Genomic DNA, 26,142 nt, shown 5'->3' on the forward strand with positions numbered 1-26,142 from the left:
AGTCCTGGTCAAGTGATGAGGCTGCTGCTCATGCACGGCCTCTAGTTCTTATTTCAGAGAGAGGTGGGAAAATTAAAACTGCTTCTCCAGCTGTTTGCTTCCTTTAAGAAGTTCAAAGCGTTCCACTGGCCATCCTCATAGTGGGTTCTTTCTGTATCACTGATACTTTGGGGCTCCCTGGGTGGATCTCAGGGGAACAGGAAGGGGGTTATGGGAGTATAGGAATGATCAGGGGTTTACAAGAGCCAGGCAGAGAGGCCCGGGTACTGGGGGACTTGAGGCCAGATGTCCCTGGAGCCTGAGCGCTCTGTGTCCCTCTCCTCAGAACTTCAACACCCCATGCCCCTCCCAGTAACCATTTCCCAATAGCCCCATCTGGCTTGCAGAACCAGACTCCAGCCCTCCTCCTGCTCCATGTGGTGGTAATCAGAACCCTAGCCCTGGATTCCTGCCTCTCATTAGCAGCTAGACTGCTATGAGCACAAATGGGGAACATGCTTATTCCATTAAGAAGAAGGGGGGTGGGGAACCCTAAATCTATAAAAATCATACTCTCACCTTCAAAATGTCCTGAACTGAAAATATGGGAGGCCAGGCCTCTGAGCTAAATGTCTATGAGGGCCTTCTCCCAGCCACCCCCTCCCTCCTGCTCTGGCCACCATGCTGGCCTGTTGCCAGGCCAGAGATGGGCAGTTCATTCTCCTCTTGGCAGCAATATAGCCTTGTCCGAACTCTTTCCCCAGAAGGACCATGAAGCAGAGACTTCAGGGTGATCTCTCACAGCGTGCTCCAGGGCAAGCACCCATCTTCCAGAGTGGAAGCAGTAGCCCACAAAGGAAAGGGCCCCAGGCTCAGAAAAATGTCTTCTACCCCTGGCTCTTAACTGCTTTAGAATCATCCACCTGGCGCCATCTCTACCAGTTCCCAGAGAGGCTCTAGCCATCTGGTGGACTCCCAGAGAACATTAAGCATTCTATCAGGTTCCTGAGAAGGAATGCAGCCTTCAAATAGGCTCCTAGTGGGGGGACTCCTAGACAGCTAGTTGGCTCCCAGGGGACACACATCTAACATTTTGGCAGGTAACCCGGTATGAATCTTATACCCCAGCAAGTTCCCGGATATCTAGCACTCAGGCAGGTAACCTGGCAGGCACATAGTCTTCTAGTAAGCTCCCTGGCAGGTAACCAGGGGAGTGTCTAGCACTCCAGCAGGCTCCCTGATATTGCAATGTAAATCCTGGAGCACTTCCATGACTGTGCCAACTCAACCTCCATCAGGACAAGGTCACTATCAGCAAATCAGAGCTCCCGGGGCTCCTCTGGTCATTGCATGTCCCCCACACTTCCCACCTTTATAGTTGAGCTGCTCAGCAGGAGTCTCTGCTGCTCTGTCTGTCCTGGTGCAATACCATCTTCCTGCATCACCCCTGGATGGAGTGTCCCCATCACATGGAGGAACACCCTTCCCCGCAGCCCTGCCATCTCCAAGCAAAATCACTGCCCAATTCTCTTCCGTCCTTTCCAGCCTGTCTTCAGATCTTTCCAACTTAATGATTTCTTCCCATTCTCTGTAAGTCTGTCACCTGACTCCAACCGGGCACAATCTTTCAGCCCGTGGAAATAAAGGCTGCTGCAATTTGGGGACAGAGCATGATTGTGATCACAGTTCACCGTGTTGCAGGGGGATGAAGGAGGGTGGGACAGGAGACATTTAAAGGTATTCCTCTCTCATTAAGAAATCCATTCAAGCCTCTATTTTTGGAAGGGTGTGTTCCCTCTTCTTCATTTTAATTGCAGTCTGTGACTTTCTTCTGTGAGCCGGGAAATGAGAAGGAGCAGAAGCCTCACTCACAGGCTGTGTCTTTGGGTTCTCAGGAAGTCAATCTATTGGGATTCCTGGGGCCCTTTGAAAGACGGCAATAGGAGAACCAGAGTGGCCTTCCAGAAAGCAGAAATCACTTTGTTCTGAGGGGCCTGGCCATAGGATCTGAACCTGCCTATGCAAGCATCTGTCCCTACCTGCATGACCTCCACCCTCAACCCTACTGGGCCCTGACTACTCAATTCAGCACTTATCTGGAACCACTCTGAAGAGTGACTGAGATACAGCTGAGTCTCTGGGTACCCTGGTGCATGGGCCACAGGGAGCAGAGACGGGCACATAGGGGAGCACCTGCCTGGGCCCTACAGCAGACCAAGTTGGAAGGGTGATCTGCTCAGTATTTTCAGCATCCCTTCTTCAGGACAGGGCTGCCCAAGTGCCGAAGCTGACCTACCAGAGCTGAGGGGAGCAGTGAGAGGGCTCACCAGGGTCTTGTATTCGATCTGCTGCCGAATGAGCTTGTCCTCACTCAGGGAGTAGCGGGCCTCTCCTGTGATGGCGTCTATAGGGCCCTTCTCCATCTGCTGCTTGATGGCACAGAACAGGGAGAACAGGGGCTCCCCGGCACACTCCTGCGTGAGAGAAGGATCCTCCTATGAGGGTTCAGAGATCCGGGGAATGCAGGCCCACCCCACTGTCCTTGCTTTCCTGGTCCCGCTTGCTTCTTCGCTCCCTTTTCCCATTTCCTCTTCTGTACTCTTCAGATTTGCAGGGGTCCCCACCCTGTGGACCCAGGTGATTCTGTTCCTTCCTGCCACCTGTCTGGAACCTGCCCTTCCTTCCTTCCTTCCTTCCTTTCTTCCTTCCTTCCTTCCTTCCTTCCTTCCTTCCGTCCTCCCTTCCTTCCTTCCTTCCTTCCGTCCTTCCTTTCTCCTATCCTCTCTGCTCCTTCTCCCACCCCACCCCACCCTGCTTTCTCTGTGAACCAATCAGGTTGGTCCTCTGAAGTTCATAACTAGAAGGCCAGCAGCTCGTCTCTTCTGCCTCCCCAGCACGTCCTCAGTTTATCTGCAGCATCATGCCTTGTGTGCCTGCCCTGGAACCCTTAATCAGTACCATAAGTCTGGTATTGGGGGGAAAAGAGGAGCTTGGGAGGGGGGAGAAAACTGGGGACTCACAGGTGACTTGTCTTTAGCCAAGAATGGGAATTTAGCTTTAGGACCACACGGAACCCTCTCAGTGGTACATTGGCCCCTCATGGGAGGAACTAGCCGGGGGTCTCTCTTCAATTCAGTTTCCTGATAATAAAGAGCTACATTTCTTGTGGGGTGGGTGCATCGGGGTCCATAAGAATGGATATAGGAACAGTGGTCTATATCCACTAGGAGAGGAAGAACCCTAATAGGCCTGGAAATGTGTCCTCATCCCATCCTACCTTGAGGAACTTGTAGAGGAGGAAGGTAAACCAATTGGTCAGCATCTTCTCAGCCACTGACTCAGTCCTGGCATCAGTCACCAAAGGAATCAGGGAAAGAAGACAAAAAGGAGTTGGTCAAAGGCTGTGACTGGGTAGAGTGAGGAAGAACCTGCCACCATCTTGCCGATTACAGTGTCTGGTGACCTAATAATGTACAGGAGAGTCTTATGGCCTGCCAATCCTCTGGGGCTGAGAACAGAGCTATTTCTGAAAATCTGGAGCTTGGCTTCTGGGCATGCATATGCTGCGTGCTGGTTCTTCCTTGTCTACAGAGGTGCTATCCCATACCACTTCACAGCGATGGCAATGATCTTCACCTGAGCTATCCAGTTGCTGCTGGTTACATGTGGCTACTGAACACTTGAAATGTGGCCAGTGTGTCTGAGGAGCTGAAGTCTGTACACTTTATCGACTGCAATTAGGTGTAAGTCATTATGTGTGGCTGAAGATTTCCTGTTGGATAGGACAACCTTAAAGGAACTTGGGGAGGGACTGATGCATTCCTATTGATAAAGAAAGAAAATCAAAACAAAAGGCAGGGGGATACTAACTGGGCAGGGCATGGGAAAGAAGATGGCATAGGAAGGCAATCACGGTAGAGAGACAAGGTATTCAATATGGAACCTGTTGCTTTATCTCGACTCACAGCCTTGGCAGCTACACAGAGAGGGATCTATAGCTCATCACAGATATGTTAGCATTGTCATATCTCAAAGGCTGCTGCATACATCTATGGAAAGCTTCTGCCATGGCAGGGAATACTTTTTTTGAGTATAACCCCCATCTTTTATGTCATGAATCAAGCCTACTTACTCTTTTCTTTTGTAAAAGAAAATGCCACTGGGCAGTGGTGGCACACGCCTTTAATCCCAGCACTTGGGAGGCAGAGGCAGGCGGATCTCTAAGTTCCAGGCCAGCCTGGTCTACAATGTGACTTCCAGGTCAGGCAGGACTCATCAGAGAAACCTTGCCTCGGAAAACCAAAAGAGAAAAGAAGAAAGGAAGAAGCTGCTGTGGCAGCGTCACTGGCTTGAGCTGCACACATTCAGGGATTGAAACTCGCACTAAGAGTAGTTTGCCAGCACCAGAGACAAACTAGTCCGTCTAGACAGGTTTGGTGAATTGAAATACACAGTTGCTAGAAAATACTGATAACTGAAACCTCCAGGTGTTTAGACAGCTTCTGGTATGCAGTGAAGCCAGGGAACAGAAAGAAGGAAGACTATCAGAGGCTGGGGGCGGGGGATAGGGGCTGGGGGGTGCAGGGTAGGGGCTGGGGGTGGGCAGGGTAGGGGCTGGAGAGCCAGAAAGAACAGAGGGAAGTGGGGGAGGAAAGTGCAGGAGCATCTGGGGAGCACAAGTAGAAAACAAGGAGAGGAGACAGAGACCCAGAGTGAGACCATGAGACCATGCCAGGAAATTGTCAGTGGGAGTGCTGGCAGGCGGCGGCAACCCTAGAATTATGCCAGTGGGTGGCTACAAGGCGAAAGTAAAACAAAAATCAAAATTATCTACCTTGTCGTTAGCAGAGCTGTGGGATTCTCCTTGGCACTGTAGCCTTTTGCAGCTGTGCAGGCAAATGTGTACCCCCCCCCCCCAAAAAAAAAAAGCCTAAAGCGAGCTATTTGGAAAGCTAAGTCTATCTATCTGCCAGACAGGGTAAGCACCACTGAGGCCTGGAGTCTGACCGAGAGACCACAGGGCAAAGGGTCGGGAAGACAGGATGGAGTGGTCTGGGCAGAGAGCTGGATGTAGTGATTTCCATGGTGTTTTCTAACTGCAGCTGTACCATGGCTGGGCATTGGAATAACAGCTGAGAAGAGAAATGGGCACCCTTCAGATGGATGCCCATACAGAATGGGAGTCCTGTGTTTTCTAACCAAGCCAAAATCACAGGGTAGGAATGGCTGACACTTGTCTAGGCTGGTGGGTTTGAGAAACATGTGGCAGGAAGAGTGTGTTATGGTTCAAATGAGATATTTTCCACAGGTTCATGTGTTTGAACACTGGGTCCCCAGCTGGTGGTGACACTGTTTTTTTTTTTGTTTGTTTGTTTTGTTTTTTTGGAGGGGTCATGGAACCTATAAGAGGTGGGACCTTGCTGGTAGAAGGCCACTGGCCACATAGCCACCATTACCTTGATCCTCACCATGATGCACTGAATCTTCCCAAACCATGACCCCAAATAAACCATTTCTGTTTGAATTTGCTTGATCAGGTGTTTGGTCACAGTGATGAGAGACCTAACAGCATCTAACTTTGTCCAGCAGGGTCAGGACCTGCTGTCCATCAGGGAAACTGGAGCCTATGGCCGGGCTGCACTGAGTCAGTTGTCCCCAAAGACTTTCACTTCCTGTTTCTCAAACTGTAACACACATTCAAGTTATTTGGTTCCCTGTTAAACTGTAGATTCTTATCAGGTCTGGGAGGGCCCTGAGTGGCTTTATTTCTATAGTCTTGTATGTTGCTCTTGTTGCTGGCCCATGGACAGCCTGAGGTCTTTTTCTACTTCTAGTCCTGGCCGAAATGAGGCCAGGTCATGGCCTAACTGACCTCTGACACAGAACTATAGGAGAAAATGACATAATTCAGGGAGCAGAAAGGCAGGGGTATAATGGAAAGCAGATATATGGTGAGCTGGGCTGTAGGCATGCAGGTAATGGGTGGGCCTGGCCTCCCACGGGTCAGTGTTTCATCCTGAGGAGGCATAGCTGATCCCTCTGCAGCCTGCCTGGTGTGCATGAAGGGCTCCAGGAGCCATACACAAGGGTTGGGCTGGGGTAAGGGTACGCTGGCCCCTGCTGGCCATTGTAGGCCTCTCTTACCTCCTGAGCAGTAACTTGGGGTGGTTCTTGCTCTCCAGGTTCTTATCAATGAGGTCAGCCAGTAGCTGCTTCAGCACATCAGTGGCATACTCTAGCTTGCTCTGAAGTACCGTCATGATGAGAGAGGCCACGTTACCTCGGTCACGCATGGAGAAGCTGCGTTGAGACTCAAGAGTGCGGATGAAAGATAGCAGGAACACCTTATTGTTGATGAGCTGTGCGAAGAGCTTCAGGCCTTTCTCCACGCGCTCCTGCCGGTAGCCTGGGACCTGGGGGGAGGTTTGGGGTCCTAACATGAGCTCCTGGGTGCCCCATTTACTGCTTCACAGAATAGGCTCCAACTCCCTCTATTCTAGGCACAGTTGATCCGGCTAACACTGCCACGTCCTTCTCGGGTGTCAGGTGTGGGACCTAGTATCTTTTCGACCTCCATCACAGCCCACAAAGTAGAGAAGTGGCTACAGTTTTGAGACATAGCCGCTAATACCAGGAGAGTTAGCCACAGTTCCCAAGACGTAGCAATGAGATTTGAACCTACCTGTGCTAGACTCTAGAACCTCAGCTCTTCCCTGATGGTGATACAGAGCCAATGAAGGGCCTATGCCCTAGACTACCTCCTAACTCTCTGGAGCTCTAAAAGACCAGAACTGCTGTGGTTTGTGTCCTGCCTGAGGGATTACCAGGCCTGGGCTCCCAGCTAACCTAACATCCACCTGCTGGGGATGTCTTTCTGTATGCTGTGAATGTATTGCTCTGACTGATTGATTGATTGATAAATAAAATGCTGATTGGCCAGTAGCCAGGCAGGAAGTATAGTATAGGCAGGAGAAGCAGAGAGGAGAATTCTGGGAAGTGGAAGGCTGAGTCAGGAGACGCTGCCAGTCACCGCTGCCACCATGAGAAGTAAGATGTAAAGTACCAGTAAGCCACAAGCCACATGGCAACTTATAGATTAATAGAAATGGGTTAATTTAAGATATAAGAACTAGATAGGAAGAAGTCTGCCATGGCCATACAGTTTATAAGTAATATAAGTCTCTGTGTGTTTACTTGTGTCTGAGCGGCTGCAGGAGCCAGGTGAGCTGGAGAAAACTCCAGCTACACCCACCCCTTCCTTCTCCATCCCCAAAGGTCCTGTGGTCAAACAATCAAGATGACTGGATTCCCCCTGGACTCTGCTACCACCACACTTTGTGTGTTAGTTAAGGTTTCAGTTGCTGTGAAGAGACACCATGACTATGGCAATTCTCACAAAGGAAAACACTTAAGTAGGTGGCATACAGTTTCAGAGGTTTAGGCCATGATCATCATGGCAGGACATGGTGGCATACAGGCAGGCATGGTGCTGGAGAAGGAGCTGAGAATGGAGAAGGAGCTACATCTTGATCCCGCAGGCAATAGGAAGTGGTCTGAGTGTCACACTGAGCAAAGCTTGAGCAAAGAAGACCTCAAAGCCCACCTGCACAGTGACACACTTCCTCCAACAAGGCCACACTTACTCCAGCAAAATCATATTTCCTAATAATGCTACTCTCTATGAGCTTATGGGGGGCCAATTACATTCAAACTACCACATTCTGTAAGCCTGTACAAGTTCACTTATCTCTTAGGGACCTCAACTGACCTACTGTAGAAAAGGAAGAGACAGGCCTCTACGGAGCACCCTGGTGTTTTCTACCCAGGGGAAGAGAAGGGAGGTGACTCTTCCTTCTTCCCTGAAGGGAAGGGTGTTTGGGAAATCCCCAGGAGGGTACAATCATCTTGAGAGATACTTGTTGGCCACACTGAGCTGAGCATGGAAGACAGTCCCTGGGATGTCCTGAAAGAGGCACAGAAGCCCTGTTCAGAGGAACCTCAGGCTGGTGTCTCCCAGATGCCCAGCAGCAATGGAATGGATGGATGCTCCATAGCCCTGAGAAGGAATGACCTATTACTAGCCATGGCAAAGTGACAAATGCTGTGAACACACTGAATGAAAAGGACAGACACTTGAGTGGGCTCACTCTTCACACAGCATCATTTAAACACAGGAGCAATAACTCAATGGTAATCAGAAAGTGGTTTTCTTGGGCAGTAGGGAGGGGCACACAGATGCCTAGAGACCTGGTACTGCTCTGCCTCTTGACCTGAACAGTGGCTTGATGGGTGGGACAGGAGGGCTTTCTTGGGGACCTGTCAATCCCTGTGCTGTGCAGTGATGTATGTGTGCTGTTCTGCATGTTTGCTTCTGAGAAAACTAATGAACTCCTAGGAATGCAGCCACAGGCTTGGTCCTCATAGGGATCCTTCTTGGAACACTGAGCAGCTCTTGTCTCCTTGAGTGCATGGAGGTCCTAGGGTATGGTGAGGCAGGAGGTGAGGCAGAGATGCCAAGGGAGCAGCTTAAGGGCTATGTCCTAACCCCTCAGGTCTTTGAGAAGGACTGTCCTGTATGGCAAAGTACAGAACACAGCTTCAGAGCTGGTCAAGCTTAAGTTAAATTCTGTCACTGTCACTCACTAGTTGTCAATGTCTTCACCAGAAAAGCATATTAGTTCTTTCAACAGCTCATTCTATACCAAATCCTGTTTGGACTGGTTTGGATACCACACAACACTCTAGGGTGCGGGTTCTGTTAGGACCACTGGACAGCATGAGGACATCTTCCTCAGGCTTCCAAGACAGAAGCCTCCAAGCTAGGCCATGACCCAGGCAGTCAGTACTATGTCCTACCCTACCCAGGAGCCATTGCTTGGGTTCAGACAGCTCATGAGAACCCTGTTGTACTGAGTACCACACACAGCTGAGTCACAAAGGGCAGGGATTTTACCCTGCTGTGCTCCCAAGTTTCAACTGGCAAGGGCTGACGGAGGCAGACAGAGATGGCCTGTTGGCTCCAGGTCACAGAAGATGGCAGAAACAGTCATTGTCCCCATGACTCAGAAGCCTTTGTGTTCTGGATTCAGGCACAGGCAGCATGATGGTGTCAGCTAGAGGCCAGTTCCAAGACCCCACCTCCTCTGCAGAGGGCACACTGGGCCTCCATCTACTCTGTATTGAAGAGGTCTTAAGCGAGCTCTCCTGGTAGCAGAGCATTCTGGGGATTCTGGAGTCTCAGAGGAAGCTGGTCTGCTCCCAAAGCAAGTCCTCTGTCTTTCCTCTGGCTGCAGTGCTAGTGCTTGGAAGGCCGGAGAATGACAGAGCCAAGAGGGTACAGTGGGTACCAGCCAGGACACCCTGGCAGCTCATCTGTCCCTCATCATAGCCCCACCCCCTGAGTCCCTCATTGTCACAAGAGGGCCCAGCCTTGGCTTACCTTACGCCTGTTCCTTTGGTTCCCCAATCCATGGCGGACTGATGCAGTACTGGCAATGGAGACATGGTAGCCTCACTCTGCCAGAGGTCAGATATTCATCTACCACCTGTCTGCTTCCTCCTGACTTTTTCCCAAACCTGTGACTGCCCCCTCACACACATGATCATGCTTTACTTCCTCCCTTTTCACCGTCCCTCAGAATGACTCCTCTGCTACTTGAACCAACTATAACAGATAATATTATTTACTGGGCACTGTGTGCAATGCAACGCACATTATGTGTATTCTTAATGATATTACATAGGACAGTTTCTCAGAGAAATTACCACACTTGTCCCCAGGCCACCCTACTTCTAAAGGGTAGTGCTAGATTTTCAAACCCAAACTCCCTGCTTACCACCATGTCTGCCCTTCTCCTGGACTCAGGGGCTGTCTGAAAGCTAACACAGGCTTCTCCCTGCAGCCTTCCCAGACACACCCTCCCAGCTGCTCAGACTGTCTGTCAAAGGGAGTGATGGCCATGAGCAGGTTTGGCAGTGCAGCATATAGGGAGGACACTGTGACAGCGCCATGGCACCCTACTCCATGAAGACCCACTCTGAACCTACTGTGTGGGTTTCTCTTGCACCTTAAAAAATTCACATGCCTGTGGCCAGCAAGAACCTGGGGCCCAGGGCAGGACACTTTTGTTCAACTTCCTGCAGGAAAGGTACCATGGTCAGCAGCCTAGGCTCTGGAATCAGAGAACATAGGAACTGTGTGTGGAAGAGAGCTCCAACCCCTCCAGAGTCTACTGCCTCATCTATAAAATGAGACTATGAGGGTCTACGTCATAATGTTTTATGAACACTAAATAAGATGATGCACATGAAGTACTTGGCATGCAGCATGTGCACAGGATCAGCAGCTGTTTTACTACCTGCCTCGGCACATCCTGGGCTGCTGCGTTCTGGTCTCTGTGTGCCAGGAGTTCCTAGATATCTAACATACATCGCTCTCTGTCCTGGTGCTGGTGGCGGACACTTTCTTTCCGTTTGATAGAGAGTGGAGATGGAAGTGAAGTATCTTGGAAAAGGGTATCCTGACCACCATTTTCATACTTTGCCACCCCCTCCCCATCCCTGGCCAAAGTCACTCTGAAACCAAATATTCTTTATTACCCAGATGGTTCTCCACTTTAGTTGAATTCTGTGCCTATAAAACTGGATTGTAAATTTTAATTGTAACCCAATAGGTTAGAATTTGGGAGCCAGTGATGGGTCAAAACCAGTAGTATGTGGCTGGCAGCTCTTTGTGTTTTTAAAGTACTGCTATATGACTAGGGCCAGGAAAGTCTCTTCTTCAAATGCCCCCACTTGCCCCATGTGGCCTAGTGACCTACCAAAGCAAGAGGACATGCTCCCTTCACACTTTCTGCTGTGGTCATGTGTCCCATGAAGATGAAAGGTTAGGGAAACCCTGCTTTCACAAACGGGGTATCTCCACACCCATTGATGTAGATTTTCTTCTATGTACAGAATTTAATGTTGAATATATTAAAATAACAAATCTGGCATGGTTTGGGGAGGTTAGATTTACTGGAAATGTATTCATACTGTGAATTGTGCTCTGATGGTTAAAATGAGAAGCTTGTCAAGCATTCCGTATTAACAGTGGATGTAGAAAATTTTTTCAGATGGATAAAATGTATATGGTACAGATGTAAAGTTTTCTATGTAAAAAATTCTGTACAACTTTCTGTACAATATTTATTCTCATCTGGCATATCTAATCAGGTTATAGGTCAATAAAGTTTTTGAATTATAAAAAAAGGAGGAACTTTCCATAGTAAGAATAAGTTGGAAACCAACAAATAATAGTCCAATAGACCACATAAGGTCTACAACCCTAGGCTAAGGTAGGCGCATGGTATAGTTTGATTTCTGGGCCCAATTTTGACATGGGATTAGAAAATCCCATTTAAAAGTTGCATCCTCATGTAGACTTGGGATTTTAAACTAGCAAAATGAGGAAAATAACTCTCTATACACATCCTGGTTGAATTCTTAGGTTATGCCCTCTGAGGCCCACAGACAGGATATCACTCTTCTTGCTAGGCCTACTGTCTTCTCTAGTACAGACAGACATTCTTTCACTCAGATGTTTCCTGCACTGATACTCTATGCCAGGGTCCCTACCTTGTGGGAAGTCAGATCATAACAGTGAGGCACATAGTCTACACATCCACAGCACACTCGGGCACATGGACAGGTGACCTGTCTGCCAGCCACCCCAACTTCTCTGAACTAGGAACTCTCAAGCTCTTTTATGTCCTGAGAAGTCTGGTGTCCGGGGGCAAATTTAAGTGAGGCTGAGGAAACATGAAAGACAAGGGAAAGAGTAGGAATGGGGAGGGGCAACGATGATGAGTCCAAACAAGGCGATGGACAGAATGAGTGTCCTGAGATACCTAGTATCTTTGTACATAAATATATGACACATGTATAAGCACAAACACACACACACACACAGTCATACATACAAACAGTTACACACATATTGAGAGAGACTAGAGGTTCATGGCCAGGGAAAATGTGGAGCCATTGCCTGTAGTCTCTGAAAGTGTTTAGTAGTGTCTATCAGTCAGAGTGGCAAGGACAGCATCTCTAAGACAGAAATATTCATAATACTCATTTTCTCATTACAAAATTACACACATAAACACACATGCATGTGTACGTATACACACACACACACACACACACACACACACACACACACATACACGCATGCATACATGTCTGCATCATCCAATAAGCAAGTATGGAGAAATACAGGTACTATGAGCATTGCTGTGGATGAGCGGTAAGTGCTGCCATGGTACACAGCCTGCTGCAACCAACGAGACCCCAAATGGACACTCCCTCCAACATCAGCATCTACAACACTGAGCAAAGCGTCTGTTTTCAATGTGTGGACAATTCTGAGTTGCATCGTATTTTCCATTGTTGCTTCATTTGTGTATTCTGCTTCCTCCTGATAGGCAAGCAGAGCTGAAGGGCACCCAGAGAGAGTTCTGGTTATAGGCTTGCAGCCAGAAGAAAACATGAAGTCTAGCGGCCTTGATTATTCTACTTCTGACTCTGTCCCCAGCAGCTGTGTGTACTAGCCAATCACTGGGCTTCTCTGCCCTCTTTCTTTGCTCACTTGTAAAATGAGTTCACCTCATCCTGGGATGGTAGATGACTGAATGCATAAAAAGTACTTAAGTGTGAGTAGGAATTTTAATGTCTCACAACTTCTAATGATCATCCCTCAGGATTCTTATTTTTCTCCATTTTCCTCATTCATCATTTTTCACTTTTCTCTGGTGTTTATCTTGGTAAGCCATTCTAAAGTCCTTTTGGAAGAGAGTGTAATATGAATATATGCATAAGTGAGCTGGTGTGCTAGACAGTAAATGGGAGGTTGGGGGTCCCTGATAGCAGTACAACAGTGGGGTTTTTATCATCTCCACTTCTACCTTATATATCACTTGTCTTTCCCAAGGAAGCATCACATGGTAAAATCCCTTATACATTTATTGAGCACCAATTAATTAGCAAAATCCTTTATACTGTGGTTTACTAAAAACCTAAGTCTGTGAACTGACCCTGTTTATCTGGCATAATTTTTGGTTGTGTATACACTGGATTGGTTTGAATGAGAATGGCTCACATAGGCTCATATATTTAAATGTGTGGTCCCCAGTTGGTGACACTGTTCAGAAAGAATTAAGAGGTATGACAGTGTGGGTGGGCTTAGTGGTTTCAAAAGCCTGTGCCAGATCCCAGTTAAATCTCTCTGTTTCATGGTTGTTGCCTTAAGATGTAAGCTCTCAGCTAACGCTTTAGCACCTTGCCTGCCTGCTTGCTGCCATGCTTCTCACCATGATGGTCATGGACTCACCTTCTGAATAAGTCCCAATAAACCCTTTCTTCTATTAGTCATCTTGGTCATGGTGTCTTATCACTCAATAGAAAAGTATCTAAGATATACATGTATAGTTCTTCTTGGAAGAGGGTTCTCTCTACCCATTCAATCCTGTAAGATCCCAAAGCCCTACTAAAACCTGTGCTCTGAGGCTCCCTGTTTTGGCCCCATCTCTACCAGGGAACTGGCTGGTGTTTACAAGCTGGGGACCACAGGCAAGATGTGCTGTCTCCCTGGCCTCAGCTTTCTCACTTCTGAATCAGGATGCTGGGCTTCCTGCTATAACATCAGCATAGGGATGGGTACTGATTCTTACCTCAAGGTCCCGTAGCACAGGATGGTCTTCAATCCCTGGGAAGAGCACCCGCATGGTGTAGGTCCTGTAGTCCAGGAAGGGTATCCCAGCTCCATCCAGGTCACTGGTAAGCTCATGGATATCTGTCTGCAGCTCTGCAAAAGCTAGCACAAAGGGAAGTCTGTGAGTGGTCTGGGATGACAGCTTACTAGGTAATGTGCTTGCCTTGTAAATATGAAGACCTGAGTTTGAGCCCTACAACTCTGGTTTAAAAAAAAAAAATCCCTGGGCATGGTGGCACACACCTTTAATGCTATCATTCAGGCCAGACAGGAGACTCCTGGTGCTCACCAGCATGGTTTAAAATACAAGGTGGACAGAAGCCTGTGAGATGCTGGCTGGGGCCCAGCCTAAGCGTTACCTCTCTGAGAATGTTGAGAACCCTCACCCAGGTCCCTGGAAGTGTGATCTGTGGACCTGTGCATGAAAGAATGATGGACCTAGATGGCATTAGCATGGGAGAAAGCTGATCTGGGGCCTCATGTCTTTCAAACAGCAGAGGAATGGGAAGGCTACCCTCGGACCTGTAATGCCATTGGGGTCAAAAGAGAAAGGGCTCTGGTTTGTAAAGCATGTTGGGAAGGGAACTGTAAAAGGGCAGGAGGGCAGAGGGACAGAACAGAGAGATGAGCCTATGCCTAGAGATGCACTTTGAACTGGGTTTTCTTAGCAAAGTCAAGAACAATTTTTTCCAATTAAAAAAGCGTTTGAGCATCCAATTCTGGATCACGTAGTTCTCACAACTCAAACAAGCCTCAGGCAGAGGGCCTGCTACTCTAACCAATTTCTTCTGCACAGACATGAAGGGGGGCACCTTTGCGCTTCTTGCCTCAATGCAGTGCTATCTGGTGGTGGGTTATAATTGCATGGAGGCACTGTTGTCTGTGAGAGCAGCTCAGACCTCCAGATGGATACAGTCGCAAGGCCCCAGCTGGCCCCTAGGAAAATCTGGCATGTGACAGAGCCCAGAGCCAAAGCTGTCATACTCCATCCTGGCACAATGCCCCCTGAGGCCATCCTCTGCCGCCTCAGAGCTGCAGCTGCTAGTCCTGCTAAGCTGTGGCATTCTCCTTGGTGCATGCCCTCCCCATATCTGCATGCATGCACATACATGCACACACATGAACAGATTGTATTGACACACACTGACAAAGAACAAGTCATGGTTGTTGCCTGACCAATGTTTATTTTCATTTATATAAACTTAAGACTAGAAAAAAAAGAGAAGTTGGGGGGTTCAGACGGGATTCACAAGCTCAAAGGGCTCTAGGGACATCAAAGAGCAAACCTAGTGCCCAATGGGATACGATGACATGTAAACATGACACAGTACCCTGAACTGCACACAGGGTCCTGCATTGTCCTTTCTGGTGACTGTGGGAGAACTGATGTGGGGTCTGTAGGTTTCCATGAGTCTTGATGCCAGGAGAGCCCCGGGGCTCGCTGGTAAGACTAGGGAGCTAAGTTGTACACTAGCAGACCTGCAACCTCTTCTGGTGCTCCCTTCCTAGCGGCCCTGCTCCCCTGTTCTGTTACATGGAGGCTGGAGTTCTTGTCATGCAGTGACACCAGAGGCAGAGGCCCTAATGCTTCTGAACACACTCGGGTGCATGTGAGCCACTGTGCGTACATAAAGGAAGCCAGGAGGCCTCTGTGACATGCACTGTCACCAAAGCCTAACAAACATGTATTGATGGTTGATCTTCACTGCTAGCTTGAGTGGATTGAGACGTGCCTAGGAGATTAGTGTAATTTATCTCTGGGTGTGTCTGTAAGGGCCTTTTCAGAAACAACTAGATAGTAATTTTCAATGGATTGACTCATCCTTTGATGGATTCGTAATATGATGGTGCTGTTGGGAAAGCTTCAATTTATGGAAGGTGGGGCTTGGGATCACTGGACACTAGTGAGGAGCTGTCCTTGGGACTGTATCTCGCCATGGCCCCTTTCTGTTTCTGCTCTTCTTTGCTTCCTGACAGCTGTCAGTTGAGCACTTCACCATGCTCCCCCTACTCCATGATGGTTGAACCCTCTGAAAACATGAGAGAAGAAACCCTTCCTCCTTAAAGTTGGTTCTGTTGGGTTATTCGATCACAGTACTGTAAACTGATCAACACACTTGTGCATATCCGGAGTAAAGGACACATACCTGTATCTGTGTAATTGGAGAGGTATGCATGAGCAGGAGTGGGGTGCACAGGTGTGAGTGTGCGCCTGTTTTAACTTGTATAAGAGCATGCAAGCATGTCAGTGAGGATGCAGAGTGGGAATCTGTGTTTGCACATGTATGTGCCAATATATCCAAAGCTCAGGTCTGGGCTGATGTTTTCTAGTGTAGGCGTGGGTAACTTCCTGGCTGACAATGAAATCTCCACACAAACCTTGCCCTGGGCTTGAGCTGCCTCATAAACACGCAGAAGTTGCCTTGGCATCCTGGAAAGTGCCTCCATGGTCAACCCTGCATGTCCTTTGCTATAAGATGTCTGCTTCCATCCCAGCAGCATAAGTGTCCCTAGCCAGAAGCCATGGTCCCCATGGGACTCCATGGGTTTCTGCCTGCTGAGCCTTTCTTCCTCAGGGAGCTCCTAGAGGAGCCTGGCATCCCCCTCCTCCCCCTGCCACTGCCACCACCTCCTCCTGATTGGACTGCTCCGCTGGCCAGGAGGAAAAGGAGGGAGTCAGGTTTGATGGGTCTGCAGTTTCCTTTAAACCTCCAACATTCAAAGCCTCACGCCTGCCACACATAAAAGAGATTCTAATCACTACACCTAATTAGAGGGAAGAGTACATTGCAGAGAAAAAAAATTAAGCAGTGTAAATATAATAAAAGGCAGTAATTAACAGTCCCACAAGGCAGATGCCAGGAAGACAGCTGAAGGATGTGGAGATGGGATGGATCCTTGTCCCCATGAAAGAGGCGGAGCTTCCCCAGCGGGAACCTGCATGATGCTGGAGCCCAGGTACAGGGCTGGATTAACACTGGGTGCATATTACCCACTGAGAAATAGCTCAGCTCCTTCCTCCCAGGGTGGGCTTACAGAAGGATGTCCCAGGGTTATGTGAGTCTGCCAGCTAAGCTGCCTTCTTGGGTTTGACACTGCTGATCTCCCTTCATGGTGGCTCATGTACATTTTTCAAATACAAGCTGTGAAATGCAGTTCCTTTGAAATCACAGATCAACCCTACAGAATTCCCTTTCTGCTGATAGAAGAGAACTGAGGATTGCTTGCATGTTTCATGGGGAGATACCCCCAGGTCCTCCCTGGAGGAGACTGTGGCCACCCCACCCCCCACCAGAGTTCTGAATCTGGACACTGTTCTTGGTATATAAAGGATCTCAGGAACATGTCTGGAACGAGTAGAGAGAAAACCAGAGGTGGATTGCTAGACAGGGCTTTGGTCTGGGACCCCAGCTAAGCTCTGAAACTGGCAGAAAGGTTCTGCAGGTAGAATGCCCAGTCTGTGAGGCCACCCATTGCATCCCAGCTTGCTGGCCTGTAAATAGGAGGCACACACACATACAGCACCCCCCCCACACACACACACTCACACAAGTGCATACATGTATACACACAATCTCCAGCACTGCCTGCTGTAGTCTAGCTTGCTGGCCTGTACATGAAAGACACAAACACACACGTGTACATTTGCATACACAACTACCACCCACTGCAGCCCCACCCATTGGTTAATGCACTTACAAACACAAATATAAATACACACACACACACACACACACACACACACACACACACACACACACATAACCTTCAGCACTGACAGGTGCTGCCCGGTCTGGTTGGCATTGTAAAGAGGCATATATGTGTAGAGACATATATACATTGACTTACATGTGTTTACATGCATACACAACCTCTAACACTACCCACTGCTACCCAGCCTGCATGTTTGTATATGATAAGCACACATGTGTACACACACAGACTTCACACCAGGCACCAGCACCTGAACACTCAGTACCTTCCTTGCACTCCAGGGCCACACGGGACTCGAGGTTGTCCATCTGCATCTGGAGACGCTTCAGAGTGAGGTCACTTTCCCGAGACTTGCGTTTGTAGGCGATGAGCACTGCCACAATGAAGATGATGAGGAGACCACCAGCCACCGCGATGCTGACGATGGCAGGCAGACTGAGTGGGCTGTCCGGGGCAATGTACACCATGCCAGGGGAATACTCCATGCCACCCACCCGTGCCTGTGGACATAGAGAAGAGAGGGAGGGTAGCAGAGCAGACTGGGGAAGAGTTCTAAGTCAGAAGGAGAACGTGATTACCAATGAGAGGCACCCCCACACACACAGCAGAAAAATAGAAGAGAGAGTATGGACAGCAGAGACCACCCTTCAACCAGAAAATGCACCCATCCTCTCATGCGGGAGGACACAGTCATCATATGGAAACAGCTCACAACTGTACTGTAAACACAGTGACCTAGCACCAACATCTAAGACTCACCCTGCCATCCGAGATGGAAACTAAGACATAGAAATAGCATCAAGGACCACCCTACATCAGCGATGATCTTCGTCTTAAAGGCCCTCTTGGTCCTAACAGACAACTGATTATCACGCCATTTAATGTTCTGCCCTTGCTGTACCCACCAGGACAGAGGACAATACACAAGAGGCTGACTAGTGGGATGGGAAGACAGAAACCGGTCTGGGGTGAGCTGGGAGGAAAGCTCACAGTGGAGAGAAGTCTCTAGAAGCCTAGCTGTAGCTGAGCCACTCTCCCCCAGCACCCCTCATGCCTGGTCCACACACAGTGAGATCCCAGTAGCCTCACCATCACTTTGTGCCTGCCGATGAGGTTGGGAGACTCGCAGAGTAGCTGCACATCTGACACTGTCACGGTGCATGGCTTCTCTCCAACCAGCACGGTGTAGTTCAGCTTCACATTGCCTCCAGCCACAGGTGGGATCAGGTTCTTGCCCTGAGCAGACAGGAAAGCCCCCATTCCCAAGCCCGAGTCAGGACCACAGCTGCTAGTGGCTGCCGTGGCCTCTGACTCAATGTCCCATCTTATGGATGAACTGGGGAAGAGGCCACAATCAGCAAGAAGTCCAAAGGTATTGGTACATGTGTTAGATGTGGTGTCAGGAGTTCGGTCCCTAGTACTGTAAGAGAGAATGGGACCTTTAAGATGTGAAGCTTGATGGAAGATCATGACTTCCCCACGTCTTAAAGGTCCTCTCTGGTTCTCTTGTCATATGTGCTCCTGCTATAAGGTCCTCATGAAAACCAGGACTACTACTGGTCTTTCATTTTCCAGAACAATGAGGCAAGTTAACTTTTTTCTTTATAAGTACCTAGCATCAAGCATTTTGTGACAGTAACAGAAAACAGATTAATACATTAGACATCCTAGTATCTTTTCTTCCTCCCAGTAAGAATTCAATAATTGACAATTAAAGTGTTATAAAAAGCTTATCTGGAATACCTTTAGGATGATGGGGGTGCCAGGCTTGAGCTCCAGGATTCCCGAGGGACTGAAAGCCTCAAACACAGGGTTAGGATAGTAGGTGAAGTTGGTCTTGTTGAGAATTAACAGAGACTGGACATTGTCCAGGATGAAACCAAATTCTTCAGGCCTTTCAGTAAGATCTGATTGGTGGTCAGGACCCAGGGCAAGGGCTGGAGCCTGGCAGGTCATCTCAGTAGCATTCAGGACCTCACAGATCTACAGGAGTCAGACAAGGGGACAATGAGAAATATCTCCACACCAGGACTTCCGGTGTGCCATCGGTGCTACATGGGGTTCATATGGGAGGATGATGGAGGAGGGCACCAAGTCACACTCTTGGCTACTCACAGATCCCACCCTGCAGCTGTCTCCTGTTTCTGGATTTGCCCAGTGTGAATGTGGCAATGACTAGGTATTTTCTAAACTGGGTAAGAATGGTAGGGTGATAATGGAACCCCGTGGACTGTGGAGGTAATTGGTCTCTTAGGCCTATAGCCCCCAAAGCTGAAAATATGGTCATATCAACTCCCCTATCCTACCATCCCAGGACTTGGAGGTATCCCATGCCATGAGTCATTGTATGTAGGCAAGGACCTGCCAATGGACTCACATTGATGTGTTCTTTCCCTCCATGCTTGGCACGGATCTGGGGGTTCTGTATGAGGTCCAGGTGAGTTCCCCAGACAGCGATAGGTGTGTTCCCACTGCCCAAAAAGAAAGAAAGGAGTGTGTGAACCACAGCCACAGGAGATGTAATGGCCATGACAACAATGGTTATCAGGGTGAGCCACGACAATAAGGATGAGGAAGCACAGTTGTGTCCTTGGAGACAAGGAGGAAAAGCCAACTGTAATAACAAGAAGGAGTATCTCAGAAGCCCAGAGGGAGGGCAGTGGTGAGCAGATATCCATAGTGTCCCTTGCTGGGCCTCTCATGGAGGCCCAGGTGACAGCACGGCCCCTTAGTTCTCTGAGGCTTCCAGACTGGAGCTAGCTGTTTCAGTCCTGGATTCTCCTCCCCTGATCCTCTCCACTCTCAATCTTGTTCTAAAGTAAGCTCCCAGCAGAACCTCCAGTGTCGAAGCACATCTGTTTTCCATGGCAATTGTGCTACAATTTTCCTCCTTGGTGGCTTCAGTCCAGCTGAGACCTATGAAAGCCATGGCCCAGCTCCAGACACCTCTTCCAAGATTACGAGTGTGACATGCTCTGAGACTCGAGTGACACAGGACAGACATGAGGGGGACTCAGGTGACTCACTTCAGTGTGGCCTTTCAAAGGATGCTATGTTCTGTGCCCGGGAAAGCTGAGAAGCTGGTGGGGAGGGTGGGAAGCCCTGTTCTTGGCTATGTCCTACTTGGACTGGAGGGAGCAATGACCTGATTGTTAGTCAACGGAGCATCATTGGCAAACATCCTGCTGTCCAAAGCAGGGCTTTGTAGGTAAATTCCTTCTAAACTTAGCGGCTATGATTCTTTGTCACCTGTACTCACATGGGATTCTACCGCTCTATCTACTTTCCCGTCTTTAAACTTCCCATGACTTCTCTCTCATTGAGTGTATCTTGCATGCATTCATGAGCTCACATGCATGCACATACTTCCAGGGGTGCCTGCAGGATTCCTTCTACACAGAGCACAGTTCAGACAAGTTTCTGGTATCTAGCCTCTCTGTCCCCAGACTTCCCAAACAATAATTCTGCACTCAGTAGAAAAAGATCCCATCATTGTCCTCAAACAACCCAGGCACTTACAGGAAGCTCAAATCCCACACATGGTACAATGCCCACTTCATCCTCAGATTTCCTTAACTTAAGCAAAAATGCTGGCAGTCTAGAATGTGTGTCCAGCCTCCCTCACGGCACGAGTGTGTCTTGGGGCACTGCTGAGTGCCAGGAAGATGACACCTTTATTTCTGAGACAATAGGAAGGGAACCCGAATTCAGTAAGGTCATGGATGCCCCCAGAGTATCACTGTCTAGCTTCTTGAGTGAGACACAAAAGTCTGTGTCACCTTTCTGAATCACCGGGCTCTGAGGCCAAGGCCTGGCATGGCTCTGAAAGGCTGTTTCTCTTCAAGCCTTAGCTAAGGACAGCCAATGGCCTTTCTCATCCCAGCAGTCAGGCTGCTTCTCTCTGGTCTTCAAGCAGAGGGTGGCCAACTATTTCTCTGAAGGGCCAGGCAGTAAATATTTCAGGCTCCACAGGCCATATGGTCTCTGTCACAATTACTCAACTCTGTGCAGTCATGAGAAAACAACTGTAGACAATACAACCAGCGAGCAGAGCCGTGTGCCAATAAAATTTTATTTATAAAAATTTAGGCAACCAGTCAGGTGTGGCCTTTGAGTCCCTGGTCTAAGTTTAGCCCCCTAGACCAGGCTTGCCCCTGCCTCAGCCAGCACACAGCACTGCTTTATTATGTCTTCACTAACTTCTCCAGTCCTGGGACCCCTCCTGGCTGGAGTTGACTGTGGGGAGCACTGAGCAGGGGACAGGTGGACAATAAGGTGATGTCAAGGTCACCTGTTGGGTAAGCAACATGGACTGAACCCATTCCTTCCCACCCCAGGTCTTCACTGTGTTCTCCAGTGCAGCCCAGAACAGCGGCTTCCCAATGATCTCCAGGGGCCTCACAGAAAGGACAGCCTCTGTGGAGCCTTCTCATCCTGATATGTCCTCCAGGCTTGGAAAAGCGGACATGGTCAGGTGCCTGCAGCTCCATTTCAGAAGGGAGGCACTATACTCCTACACCCTAAGGGTCCTGCAGTCTCTCAGTCCCCAGGAGAATCCTCCTAAAGCTAGAAGTCCAGGAAGAGCCATGGCTTGCCCCGCTGAACTACCGAAGTGCTGGACAGGGGTCTGGGCTCTCCCTAGAGCCCTGTCACATGTCCTCTTCCACCTCCTGTGCCATTTGGCTTAGTGCATTTGTGCTGGGCACTGGGGAAGCCACGAGGAACAGGGCCCAGGCTCTGCCTGGCTGAATCTGTTATTTGAGAGGAACAAAGGCAAGCGGGCAGCAGGGCTGGGGAAGGGACGGCTGGGAAGAGGCCTCAGTCTCCCAGGTCACTGGTTTCTCTTGGGCTTTTGAGAGCTGAGAAAGAGAAACTGAGGCCTAGAGGCAGGGAGGAGGTTGGGGGATGGGTCCTCCTACCTGACAATGCTCCACTCTGGCTCAATACGCACGATGGTGGGGTCCTCAACATACTGAAAGACCAGGTCCTGTCGGATCCTGGCCCTGTCCACCTGCACAGTCACCTTCATGTCCAACACCTCATCTGAGGATGTAGTGTTACAGATAATGTAGGATGGCGAGCGCCTGGAAAGGAAGGCAGAGCATGGGCTCCTAGGTATTAAGCAGTGGTCCGGGCTCAACGCCTTTCTTGGCACATCAGGTTTCACAGAAGTAAGGGGTGGGCCCTGTCATAGATAGAAGCTCACGAACCAAGGACAAGGGTCAACCTTTTGAAAGGCTCCTCTGAGCCTACCTTTCAAATAGGCCTGGTCTTTGGGCTGTCCTTGACCCTAGCCCCTGCTCCAATTTTAGCAAGGATCTAGCTACGTAAGTCTGGCGAGGTTCCTTCCTCCACGTCTCATTCCTGCCTTGCCTGAGAATCCCCTGAAGTGAGTTTGGCGGCCCCTTGCCACCTCCTCCCCGTGACTCTGAGTCCTGAGCTCTGGCTATACTTGTGGCACTGGGGTTGAGCTTCGCCTCTGCCCTCTTCTGAGTTGCAGCCCTGCTGCAGCAGCTTTGAGCAAAGTCACCCTCACTCCCTCACTAAGTAATGGTTTCTTGGATAGCAGTAATGCAAGACTCCTGGCTGGTCTGACTTTGAATCTGTCACAGTTCCTGTCATAACCTACTCCAGGAACACCTGTCTCTGGGGACTTGGGCTCAGATCGGTCACATCTCCCACAGCATTCCTTGGAAGGGCTCCCTGTGGCCCCTACTTCAGGCTCCTGGCTAGGTAAGGTATATCCCTTCGGGCTGCAGACCCAGCTAGGCAGAAGGAGGAAGGCCTCTTGCCCTTGCTGGCTCAGCCTTGGCCTTCTGGGATCACCTGTTTAGAGCAGATGGGGTGGTCCCAAACAGCTCCCAGCAGGAGAGGCTCTGCCCCTTGAAGGGGCATCAGCTGCTGGTTCCAAGCTGGATGCTCAGTGGAACTCCCATCCTCTGCGAAGGGTACATCCTAGGACACCAGGCTGAACTATGGACAGCAGCATGGCACCTCCCCACCTTCCATGGAAAACAGGGCTGGTATCTACTGTCTTCCCCCAAAGAGAGCAAGAATGAGAGCTTTTGGAGGGACTTGCAAAAGTCAGCCTGGGAAAGGGGCAGTTTCTGTTCATCTCTGTGGGAACCCACATTTCCTTCCCAGGTGGTTTACATGTCTAGACCCTCCTCTGGGTCCAGGGGTTACCTGTGGAAGAGGCATGGCTGGCTCCCAAACATCACCACCACATCGCTGCCTGCATTCAAGTTGGTGCCTGTGATGGTAACCTGTGTGCCCCCAGACATGGGTCCCCGGCTGGGCTTCAGGTCTGCGAGGGTCAGAGTCTGCATAGAAAAGAAGAGGACTGAGACATGCTGGGCTAGGGGGAGGAGGCTGGGACAGGCCTTAGGCAGTGCCCCATGGTCTACTGAAGAGCTGCCATCTAGAATCTACTCATGTGGCCTCGCCGAGCCATTTTGTATTCTTGTGTGAATAGAGCTTTCATCTCTACGTGAATAATAGTGGTCATGAGAGCCGCTGTGTACTGATTTTTTTTTTTTAGTGACAGCCTTTATCTCTAGTGATATAGACATATGTATGTCTATAATTATCCAGTCAGCGATTTTTAAAAATGGCTATCATTATTTCACAGATGAGACTCAGAGGGGTTAACTAAGTTCTCTGAGGTCACATGGCTAAAAAGTACTGCAGTTGAGACCTGACTCCACAGCCCTGGTCTCCAGCCACGACTCCAAGAGACAGAGAAGGGAACCTGCCATTCCCAAAGGTCTCTTCAGGGAACCCTCCAGTGGCCAGAGCATGGGGCATGGGAAGACTGTGCCCAAGAGATCTTTGAAGGCCTGTCAAGCCCCCTGCCCTGACTGGAGGTGAAGAGCGGGCTGGGTGGGGGTGGGGAGCAGAGCCCCAGACAGTAGGGGATTTGGAGTTTGCAGTTTGTGCCTTCATTAGCATTTTAATGGAAAAACTTTCCCTGGTCCCAGGTGAGAAGCCTGTATCTGCATTTAAATGAAGATTTCTCTTTCCCTTCCCCAGCTACAGTTCCTGAAAGAACTCTGTTCTGAGGCCAAACCCACCGGGTTCACAAGGCCATGGGTACTCTCCCTCAGGAGGCCTCCTGTGGGGGCCAGCAAACCCACCCACCTGCCATGTACCCAGACCCCAGAGAAGGGCACACTGATGGCATTCACCTGGAGACACTCACTGACCTTGGCTCCACGTTTCCTCAGCTAGGTTTAACATCCTGGCTTTGTGACTGAACAGCCAAGGAGAAGGGACTTTTGATATCTTGCTGTGTGACTCTGGGCAAGATAGTCAACTTCTCTGGTCACAGAATTGGGGAATTGAGCCCTATAGCGGTTATCTCTAGGACCCATGACAGTTTTCTTGTTCAATAAACTATAATAATCAGCTATTTCCAAAGGGTGGCTCTGCCCCACTGGCCTCCTCAGAGAGAAAACACCCAGTCTGTCTGCTGGTGCCCGGTGCCCCAGGGCCATGGGGAAGGTTCAGAGTCAAAACCTGGGAAGGACCAGAACTTGCCTCATTGCAGTGGTGTTTTGCAGGGCCTGGCTGGAAGGGGTCTGTTCTGGGTGGGAGAGGGTGTTATGGAAACATGTTTTAGACTTGTGAGAAACGATTAATTATTCAACTCATGCTTCATAAATATTTCACGGTGGGTTTGCACGGGAAATCAAAGTCTGAATTATTTGCCAGCTCTTCACTTGGCTCCATGAACGAACAGACTAGAAGGGAGAGGGAGAAGGCGCATTCCCAGCATGGAGACCTCCTGGGACAGGGCTGGTGGCGGGCCAGGAGCACTGATCTGGGCTTTGACATTCGTCTGACTAACCTACACATCAGAGCCTGGTTTGATTTGTGGAGAGAAGCTGAAGGAAACCCAAGTTTGTCCCTGAGGCAGGAGAGTGGGGCAGAGAGTAAGGCCTGGGAGGCCTTACATGAAAGATTGCAAAATTAGTAAGGGAGAAAAACCTGTTAGCAAAGCCGAAGGCTCGAAGCACCACCAACTGGGGAGGGGGGAGGGGGGAGGGGAGAGGGGGGATGACGACCCAAACTGTGGAGCCACCAGTAGAGGCACAGAGGCACCAGGGTCTGTAGGTGACCTGTGGATCATTATAATACCAACACCCCCTTTCCCCATCTGTGGAGATTTGAGCCCCTGAGATACATGAAACTGGATGGAGAATTAAAGGTAACAGAGCAGGTGTGAAAAAGCCCAAATGACCCCCCAAAGCCTGTGAAATGAGACATAAAAGCCACACAGTGGGCTCCAGGCTAAGCTTGTAAACTTTCTCCCTGCCCCAGACAGCGTCCGCCCTTGGAAGCGTATCATTTTCTAATCAACCTGCTTCTGTGGCTATCCACATCTGTCCAGTTCTTGGTTCCAGGACATGAGAATCTGGAAGTCACTGTGGATGCTCACTGAACTCTACTATATCCCCTAACCCTGACACCAGGAAAGTGCTCTCAGCACACCCCAGAGCACCAGAAATCCCTGGAGGAGCCTGGGGAAAGCTATCCCAGGACCCCACAGGAGAGCTTTCAGGGTGGTGCTTAAGAAGTGTCCCCTCCGCACAAGCCACCTAGCTGAGAGGAGAGGAAGATGGTGAGAGCCCTAGGCCACTCAGAAGCACGCTTAGAAGGTGAGGCTGTCTTTCCTCCTGCCCCTGTGAGACGCATGAGGA

At 49.6% G+C, this 26,142-nt stretch overlaps 1 protein-coding gene across 6 annotated transcripts in view; it reads right to left on the reverse strand.

Annotated features, from left to right (window-relative positions):
- Positions 1–26,142, reverse strand: part of Plxna4 (plexin A4) — a 465,281-nt gene that overhangs the window by 37,746 nt on the left and 401,393 nt on the right. For all 6 annotated transcript variants that reach the window (XR_008214655.1, XR_008214654.1, XR_008214653.1 and 3 more), the window contains exons 15-24: positions 23,627–23,763; positions 22,360–22,524; positions 19,818–19,911; positions 19,184–19,423; positions 18,530–18,676; positions 17,706–17,940; positions 13,686–13,828; positions 6,124–6,392; positions 3,257–3,323; positions 2,307–2,453 (exon numbers count right to left, since the gene is read on the reverse strand). Coding sequence is in view for 2 of the 6 variants with exons in the window: in XM_052722108.1 (XP_052578068.1) it covers positions 2,307–2,453; positions 3,257–3,323; positions 6,124–6,392; positions 13,686–13,828; positions 17,706–17,940; positions 18,530–18,676; positions 19,184–19,423; positions 19,818–19,911; positions 22,360–22,524; positions 23,627–23,763 (1,644 nt within the window). In the remaining 4 variants the exon portion in view is untranslated. The remainder of the gene's footprint in view (positions 1–2,306; positions 2,454–3,256; positions 3,324–6,123; positions 6,393–13,685; positions 13,829–17,705; positions 17,941–18,529; positions 18,677–19,183; positions 19,424–19,817; positions 19,912–22,359; positions 22,525–23,626; positions 23,764–26,142) is intronic.

This window comes from Peromyscus californicus, unplaced genomic scaffold (genome assembly GCF_007827085.1).
Source record: "Peromyscus californicus insignis strain IS unplaced genomic scaffold, ASM782708v3 Scaffold_6__1_contigs__length_162567912, whole genome shotgun sequence".
NCBI classification, from domain to species: Eukaryota; Metazoa; Chordata; class Mammalia; order Rodentia; family Cricetidae; genus Peromyscus; species Peromyscus californicus.